This window comes from Solea senegalensis, linkage group LG4 (assembly GCF_019176455.1).
Source record: "Solea senegalensis isolate Sse05_10M linkage group LG4, IFAPA_SoseM_1, whole genome shotgun sequence".
Taxonomy (NCBI): Eukaryota; Metazoa; Chordata; class Actinopteri; order Pleuronectiformes; family Soleidae; genus Solea; species Solea senegalensis.
The window spans coordinates 7,100,054-7,109,665 of record NC_058024.1 but is presented as its reverse complement, the minus strand read 5'-3'; the positions used below and the strand labels follow the sequence as shown (position 1 = coordinate 7,109,665).

General features: G+C 39.0%; 1 protein-coding gene across 1 annotated transcript; it reads right to left on the bottom strand.

The window, feature by feature from the left end:
* Positions 1-969: 969 nt before the first annotated feature.
* Positions 970-6,457, bottom strand: si:ch1073-456m8.1 (leucine-rich repeat flightless-interacting protein 1). The gene is made up of 6 exons (XM_044023078.1): positions 6,204-6,457; positions 5,127-5,201; positions 4,430-4,465; positions 4,056-4,217; positions 3,840-3,923; positions 970-3,255 (listed from the first exon to the last, which is right to left on the bottom strand). The coding sequence occupies exons 1-6, from the start codon at positions 6,291-6,293 to the stop codon at positions 2,749-2,751; spliced, it is 954 nt and encodes a 317-aa protein (XP_043879013.1). The 5' UTR covers positions 6,294-6,457; the 3' UTR covers positions 970-2,748.
* Positions 6,458-9,612: the final 3,155 nt, after the last annotated feature.

Sequence of the window (9,612 nt, the reverse complement as noted above, 5' to 3'; positions counted from 1 at the left end):
GAGAAAACCCACGTACAGGTAAAACATGCAAACTCCATGTAGAAAGGCCCTTGTTCCAACAAGGGCTCGAACCCTGGTCTTCTTGCTGCATAGGCAAGAGCACTAACCACTACACCAACCATCTGGCCCACTTAGAGAATCAAATAAAATAATAATAATGATGCAGGATAATGCCATCAGCATTGTGGTTTCATGTATATGTACAATGAAAGTAAACTACTGTGTTGTTGGTGCCCTAACATAAAGCCTGTAAATAAATCCTGATGATACGTTGAATTTACCTAACTTTACTATTTTGATGATTAGCTACAACAAAAGCCTGTCGTCATGTTAATATAATGTAACACTGCACTCATTAAATATTTCATGACTGAAACCAGTTTATAAGCTGATGGCAAAGTAAAACCACACAGTTGAACACCTGTCATAACAGCAGATACAGAAACCACTATATCACTTCCATTGGTTCATTCTGACCACCTCAGCATTGAGGATGTGGAACAACCTGTTCCTCTGGGATCTGCTCAGCAAACCCATCACCTCCTGCCCAGGGATTTGCTGAAATGGTAATTTCCTGTTCCAGGATATCACTCTTAGAATAAACTGGTCTTGGCCCATTCACTGGAGAATAAAAGAGCAGCACAAGAAGTGATGAGCTACGGTGAACATTGAACCTCTCCTACTCACTGCCATGTAGCAATCGTCATGAGCACTTCATGTGGCAATCACGGAAAATATCTGAAGACTGAAGAAGGACTTTGCTGCAAGGCAACAGTGCTAGACACTGTGCTGTCATGGGGCCCTACTGAACATCTAGATATCCTAAGATACATTCATAAATCTAAAAGTTATTTGGATTTTATTTTGTAGTTTAAGATAGCACATTTAGTGCAAACGTGTGCATCTTTGTCAAGTTCTAAAAACCTAATGTTAGAAAAAGCGTTTTGAAGTCAAAAACAAACACCAGCATTTTTATTTTTCATTTTTATTTTGATATGTCTGAAATGTCTGAAATCAGGCACAAGTATAAATTTGGAATTTACCGTTACAGTTCAACATTTGGATCAAAGCTCTGGACACATCAAAATGTTTCAACCCATAAAGCACACAGAGTTACACAGAAACAATTTCTTTGAAATGTTTTCTGACAAATCACAAAAAACTATTTGATTACTGTTGCTGCTCTGTGCTGAAACAACAGCCTCACGAGAAAGTGGAATGACTTTTAAAACATTATGTATGACCTGTCTGGAGGCAGAGTGGTATAACCTTTGTGTGTCATTACAAAAAACCCTTACGTGTAAGAAACTGACTAAAAAAAACATAAATACCCACCACAGTACATGTGAGAGTAAATTCCCTTCAACTCACTTTGTGGAAAAGTCGTCTGAGCTTAAAGCTGTTTTGCAAACAAAATAAAAATTGAAAATCCCTTTAAAAAAAGATTATCTGATGCAGTGCATGAACTACATGCAAAATGACTCCTAAAGAACAGAGATCCACATACATTTGTAGGTCCTCATGCAGACAATCACACATGAGGTGAAGAGGGTCTCCTGTCGCCTCAGGCATCAAGTAACATTGTTAAGAAAGACATACAAAAAATTGCCATTAAATACAAAGTGTGTACAGCATTTTTAAGACACGTAAAGAAAGTCATATCAGCAAGATTCACTGCAAATGTGCAAACATACAGTAGTCATGCAGACAGAGAATACAGCCTGTGGCAGGTCAGCTGTTTGTCTCACGCTTAATGTGCATGGTCATAAAGGGAATGTTGTGTGTGAGGTCGAGTGACAAAGTCTATTACAGGAACTTGAGAAAGTGCAAATGCAGCCAAATCGTTTTTTCTAACATTTAAAATCAAAACCAACAAAGGGAAAAGGAAACCACATCAAAAAATAAGAATGTTCATATGGAATCAGTGTGGCAGTGATAGTCAACAGAACCTAACCTTATTAATGATCGGCCTCTGATTTTAGGTGTCACTTATGACATAATCCTCCTTTACAGTGAAACTGACCAAATATGTGTATACTACACTCTCATTTTGAGTATAAATATACTTGTAACAAGCAGTGAATGTCAACCTCTTATTCTTTAAATCAGCTTTTTCTAAATGTGCAGCTACGATGAGAACCATAACATCTGTCTCTATCAAAACAGTAGAATATATTTTGTATGAAGTAAGTCGTGATTTGTCTGAAATGTTCATATGCAAACAGCATTTCTTAAAAGATAAGTAAAGAGGTAAAATGTCAAAACAGTATGAAGAATCTTTCATTTAAAAAAATAAAACAAAACAAGCCATTTGCAAGAAATAACTTGCAAATAATATTAAGTATGTATGAACCAAATGGATCCTGAGATGTGAATTTGAAACATTATCTTTCTATTAATGTGTATTTCAGCTTTGGCTGCTACTATTACTAACAACTATTTTCATCATCAATTCAACTGTAACGTCTTTATTTTTGTGACTAACTGATCGGTCCACAAAAGAGCTCTAAAATGTCCAAAGGTAATAAAAAAATTATGACAATTTTCTAGAGACAAAATCTTCAAATTGTGGCCTAAACATATTCCCATAGAAACAAGTGAATGTCTATCATTTCTGGCAATGCAGCTTTAGTTTCAGGTGTGAGATTTTGTAAACTACAAATCAAGGACCTCTTAAAATTCACTTAAGGATCTAGAATATTCTTCGTATGTGTCCTTTCTCCCAGCAGCAGACTCCACAGATGAATGTTAAGATACAGAGCACATATCAGGGTTTGTGGGGTCTTGGGCCTGACAGTTGTTCTCTTTATTCTCTGAATCATCGGGCAGCTCCTGAGCGTCTCCATCACCTGGAAAGATCCCGTCCTTCTCCGGAGTCTCAGCGGACGCGTCCTCGTAGGCACTGGTATCGTCCGAGTCGTTCCTATCTGGTGAGAGATCTCGTCCGGCGTTGACGCCGTTTTCGTAAGGCCTCTGGAGAACCCCGTCTTCAGAGAGCAGTTTGTCCAGAGCAAGAGATGGTACGTGGCCCAGAGGCTGTTTCACTATCTTCAGCAGCTTTGTTGTGATGCTCCCTTCATCATCTGTCCCTTTACTCTGCTCCATCTCTTCTGAAACTCGCCCTCTGCTTTCACCGCGTCCACACAGGGACGAGGGATCCTGCTCCTTGGCATCGTTTCTTATTTCCTGTCCTTGTCTTGCTACATCATCTTCACTTCCACGTGTGTTCACAGGAGCAGGCTCTTTATTTCTTTCCTGAAAAGGACAGTTAATTCTCTGTTAGTAAATCAAGAGCCCCTTTCATTTCGTGTCATCGTAAGATCTGCACATATTGCAATAACATTCATTTGACATTTAAAGAGAAATTTAAGTTCTGTTCATCTAATGCCATTTCTGTCAGTATAGCTGGAACCTGCCACTTTATTAGGTACAGAGAACACCTAATAAAGTGGCAGGAGTGGCGCCAGGTGTTGTCTTTCCATCGGCTATAGGGTTTGGCATGTTTTAAATTCAGACACGTTCTTCTGCATACCTGGGTAGTAATGAGTGGTTATTATAAGTTGTTGCCTTTTTATAATCCCAAGTTGCTGCCATGCAATTTGGCTGATTAGATATGCACAATAACAAGCAGTTGGTCGGGTGAGCCTAGTATAGTGGCCAGTGAATGCTCTAACACGTGGGCAGTGAAAGGTTAAGGTAAGCTTAAGGGAAAATACCAAGGAAATAAACAACACATTATTCACATTGTCCTCCTGCCCAACAACAACCCTTAACAATGTTACATAAAAACCTATTACCAGATGTGTTACGTAATATTCTCATTACAATTGTTGCGTTACCTCTTTCAGTCTCTCCACCTCTTTCATCAGAGAGCTGACCATGCTCTCCAGCTTCCTCTTGGCCTCCCTCTCTTGTTCCAACTCCTACAAATGCAGAGAGAGAAAGACGAGGCTGCATCAGAAGAGCACCAACACTTACCAAAACTAAATGCCCAAATAAGACTTAAGTATTTAAAGTGAAGTGTTTTTTCCAGTTTTGGTGAGGCCTGGACATACCACATTAGCCTGTCCAGCTTCCCTCTGGGCCTCAGCCAGCAGCTCCTCTACGCCCTCCAGCGTGTCCTGCAGGACGTCCACCTGGAACAACAGAGCCTCTCGCTCGACCTCCAGCCCACGCAGCTCCTGCACCACCTCGTCATAGCTGGCCTGCAGCTCCAGCTACACCACACATGTGACAGTCAGTGTGGGCACGTTTAGAGGAATGTGCATTCAGTTACTTGGTGGGAGTACAAGTGTTAAATAAGCTCTTAGAAAACAATCATCAAAAGTTGTATAAGTGACTGAACAACAAGGTATTCAACAGTAATAACTATCATCATGTGTATAATAAAAATAAGAGAATAATAGGTGAAACTTAATACAATAGTCACCATTTCAGGGATTCCCATGAAGAGATCCTGGTCAGACTGTTAAAAAGGCAAAAAGTAGTTTATTTGTAAAATAAACTTTTTTGTTTTAATAAAAGTTCATGGAAGGTTGTAGAGGGTAGTTCAGTGTTAATCATCTCAAACACACAAAATTGGAAAAACATTAACAAATGTTCAAGGTTCCAATACAGCTATTTCAACATCAACATTCAGCACAGTAAAAAAATAATAAATCATTGCATACAGTATCTACAGTTAAGAGGACTACCTCACATAACAGTGGCAACAGGAGCGGGTGATATGGCCAAAAAAATCAAGTCAATCAATATACTGTAGATAATTACTGTGTTACATGGTTAGAGATTGGGTGTTGCTTCTTTGTGAATGTTAATAAACTAATTTGTGCTTTTAAACTTCTAAGAAGACTGTAAACAACTAACATTTTGCAAATTTGAGGCAAAAACATTAATCAGCAGCATCATGTGTTGTGTCTCAAAGTGTATTTTTGCACAGTGTGTAAACATTACAACAGTGCAAATGGAACCTATGTTATATGATGTTCACAAAATAGTTTTTAAAGTATAACTGTTATTGAATTATTGCCCAGTCCTAAGTGGAAATAATGAAGCACAACTGAACTTTACTTTGTAAACAGGAGATTATCAGGCCCCTGGTTTGATGCAGACGCTGTGGCTCCTACCTGACTTTCACTTGCCCTCTTCACGCTGCCTGCTCGGCTGTCCCCTCGCGTTAGACGCCTGGACGAACTCTCAGCCTGATAAAGCGACAAAGACACAGACAAAGGTCAGTTAGAGCCCGGCCAGCATCATCGCATCATGTAAACCATTGTTTGCCTGAAGTGTGGACTGCAGGGACAGGTGGGCCTTGGAGGGATTGTTGGTGGGGGTCAGTCAGGGATATAAAAACAGTATGTTCCCATGCACAGTTAAGTTATAAAAACATAAACGTAAACATACTGATACACTCAATAATCACTTTATTAGGTACAACTTGCAATTACTGGGACACATCATGTCAAGGTTTGGGAAAAACCAATCAACATTTTTCAACATTACCTGACATTTTATGGTCCAAACAAGTACTCCAGAAAACAATCAACAGATTAATTGCAGCCCTAAATATTATAATAATACATAATAAAACTGTCTTAGGCCACCATTACAATAGTTGTTTTATCAATGCTATAATGTCCATAAAGTATAATTATTTCTCAATCTCTTCATAAGAACACATCCTCAAATACAGGGACATGTATGCAGTCTTAAAATAATACATTTTACAGAAAAAAATAACAGATTCTACAAGTTAAAATGTCGTGTATTTAGTGTGACCTACACTTAGACTTAAACTTTACAGAAAAAAACGATTTGTAACTGAGCCCAAAAGTGTCTGTTTACGTCAATACTTAAGCAACATTCTTGTCAATGTACAAATGTGAAAGTATGTTTCAGGGGTTTTGAATAAGATCATGGAACCTGTCAAGTCTGAGAAGCGCTGGTGTAAACAAAAACAAAAACAACAAAGACACGACACAATGTCGCCTCATAAATGAGGAAGTGGAGTAAAAAATACAGGCCTGCTAAAAACAACGGTTTTTAACAACAGAGTCATTTGTCTCAGACAATGAACATAACGGCTTGATTTTCTGGCTACATGGAGATAAACAACAATAGTAAACAGTTAACATGGCAGCGTAAACAGCTCTGGCTGTAAACAAACAGAGTGACTGTCGTGATTCCTCCTCCTGTGTGCTCACCTCTTTGATAATGCTGCGGAGAGACTCGTCCTCGCTCAGTCCCCGAGACAAGGTCCGCTTCCTCGGAGAACCACTGCTGTCTGAGTGCATGTTTTCTGTTTAATATCAACCGCTCGTTTATGTAAGAGACACCTCCGAACTCTCAAACTGAGGTGGTGTTTGCTTTTTGCTCCTACGCAGCAGCTGAAGTGAGAAGTGAACCAGTTTCACTGTCGACGCCCAGGCCCTGATCTACGGAAGCCCCAAAGGACTAGTCGCTCTTTTTTTTTTCTACCGCCCTCACTCCACCCACACCGTAGAAAACAAGTCACAGATCTGGAAATATGATGAGTCACGTTTAGTTTGGAGTTTAATCTGCAGACTCATGGCTGAAATTAATCAGTGACAGTAATGCTGGACAGACTTCTGTTTTCCAGTCAGTTAAAGGTTACTTTCTGAAACTAAAGGAATAATCCAGTTTTTACAAGTGTGGTTGTATGAGGTACTGACACATTAGCCTGGTCTCAATTAAAGGGATAGGTCAGGGTTTTTTAAGGAGTGGTTGTGTTAGGTGATGACACATCATCAACACTGATTTTGCCACAAGCCGCTGAGCACGCCTCAGTTTCCTCACTGTGTTACTCACTGTGTGACTAATAAGAGGGCTGCCAGCAGGGACAGACGTAAAAAAAAGATGTTAAAATATGTACCTACTGTACTTAAAGCTGCAGTGCATAACATTATACATATGTGATTGTCCTTCGATCTGACTGAGGGAGCGTTTGTGTGTGTGCAGCAGTGCAGGAAGCATTTATCCCATCAACCTGCTAAACAAGAGCAGCAGATGCATGTCTTCAGCCATTATCCAAACTGTTTGCCACAGTCACGCGTTTGCAATGTTGCCATCGCCTCCATCTGTCCTGCCCTTAAACAAATCACTTTGTGTGCAGTGTGGGAATGTTGCCAGGCAACACAAGAGCTAAACACAGAGTCATGTGGAACACTACAGTTTTGTCTGCAATATCTTAAGAATAACGTCATACACCAGTCCAGAGAGTTCCAAAGTTTTCTTTTAAAGGCCAGTGGTCCTGCTCTCTCTCTGTCATGACCTCCAGGAATAATCACAACCTCAGTGACACACGTTTGTGTGTGATTTCTTTTTTTTTTAACATATTAAAGAAGTGGAGTTGACGTTCGCTAATTTAGTGCACACTGGCACATCTGCTGTCTGTATCACCACACTTGTAATGTAAATTAATACTAGGACACTTTTGTTATTTTACTGCCCTCTAAAGTGACATTAGTTTGGTGTAAATACCAAAACTATAGTGTTATCATATCAATAATAGTCAAGCACCAGCTACTCTGAGGTGTTGGGAGGGGGCCCCAAATCAAATTCATCTTAAGGCTTGGGCCATAAGTATGCCAGAATATAGCCACAGGCTAGTTTACGTGAATGAATGTATGAATGAATGAATGAATTATTAAATTAAGATTTAGTTTAAGACAGGGGGACATATGTTATATAGCTAATGTTATTACTGTTGCAGAGATTTTGATTAGCAGGTGAGACGACCAAAGATGCAATTCCTGGAGTCAGTGATGGGTTAAATTGAAAAGCTTTATCAGAGACAGCTCAGCTCCGAGGAGAACTGAGACAATGCCAAACATGAACAACGAGATGTTAACAATCCTCTGTCATTCTGCCTATGAATCTCAGAGTGAAAGCATATCTTTGGTTATGAGAGAGAGGAGAGAGAGAGGCGTCAGGTCAAGACGTCTGGTGCCTTCTTCTGCTGATACCTTGAGTCGACCTTGGGGAGGACTGCGTGGTTGAGTTATCGGTCCTTTGCCCCAGTTAGGTTAGGTTCAACAAAGATTTAATGAGGAACACTCTGTAGACAAATTATGGGTGCCAGGGTTACACAGAGGCCTTTGTGATTTGCCAGTTTCAGCTGGTCTTTACTGAGTTGTTAGGTTTGTGCTTAGGAATGTAAGTTTTTTTCTTACAATTACCTTCACCTAAAATGTTGTGTTTTTGGCCACATTTGTCTGTTATATTCTGGTAGCGAACTAAATATGGAATAAAATATGGATCTGGATTCAGGAGTGTATTGACACTACCTCAATACACTTTTTTTATTCTAGTCTCAGGTCACTCAGGTCGTCCTCACAACACTCCTGTCAGTTCCCTTCTCGCATTTGAAAAAATGCCCCTTGGCTCCCATCCTGTATTGTCTGCTCTTGCTTATAAGTCTGATGCAATCTGATTGTATGACACATTTTTTGAGTTATTTCTACTTTGTCTTTTGTCTGTTTTGTCAAACCCTTTATTTTTCTATATCGCATAAATAATCATGACTATATGACTTTACTTCTTCTTCTGATCATTATTATTATTATTATTATTATTATTATTATTATTAATAATAATAATAATAATAATAACAATAATAATAATAATAATAATAATTATTATTATTATTATTATTATATTGTTATTATTATTATTATTCAATTTAGTGTAAAATACTGTACGGGAGTTACAACTTGATGTGGCTAAATATTGAACATACTAGCTGATACGCTGTAGCTGCACCTGTATTTTCCCCCAGTAGATGACGCCAGTGGGTCAGTGATGCCACAATGACTGCAGGCAACTCATAGGTTTAACTGTGAGACTCTGTAACAGAAATATCACATGTATTTAACATGTACACAGTCATCAGGCCAATATCTATTAATACGAAGCAGCATTAATGTTAGCTGGGTTCACATAACGTGTGACAGAGCATGGAGAAACAATTTAGAAACACACAACTAGTTTATTTAATTATTAGTTTCATTCATTTTCCCCAAATCATTTTAAAGCCAATCTGCATTAAATACATGTGCAGACCTTTTTTTATATGTCAACCATTTATTTAGTGTCATCTTGCATTTACACTGAGCATTTTAAAAGTTTGATGTTGCAGCAGAAGCCCTGTTTAAAGAGACCGGGAGACTTTTACGCACAGTGTAAATGCTAGGCATCTGACCATTTGTTACAGAGTCTCACAGTTAAACCTATAAGGTCTTAAAGATGACCAATCTTTACGTTTTATATCAAAATGGACCACAATGCATAGCAAGCTGTGGGTGGATGTGTGGGATTCAGGGAGAATGTGCGGCTTTTCCCCCAATTTACATGATTAAAATCTTTAAAAACAATAAGCCATCCGCACAACGACTTCATTGAGCAATATACCTAATTTGAAACATTGGTGTCACTGTAAAAACAACAACAACCAAACATTTATACACTCATAACAGCGCGTGCACCCTCCCTTCGCTCTGTCCCTCTTGACTTGGTGACAGACCTAAAAGCCTTTTGTTGCAATCTTAGCCAATGGAGACGGATTACGACACCGGGCAGCTGAGATATATAAAG

Bases quoted from the DNA above. Each gene is read 5' to 3' on its own strand.
- si:ch1073-456m8.1 (XM_044023078.1), bottom strand. From the start codon at position 6,293: ATGCACTCAGACAGCAGTGGTTCTCCGAGGAAGCGGACCTTGTCTCGG. The intron at 5,202-6,203 runs GTGAGCACACAG...TCGCTTTATCAG, and splicing joins TCCGCAGCATTATCAAAGAG to GCTGAGAGTTCGTCCAGGCG. The intron at 3,256-3,839 runs GTAACGCAACAA...TGTCCTTTTCAG, and splicing joins AGGTGGAGAGACTGAAAGAG to GAAAGAAATAAAGAGCCTGC.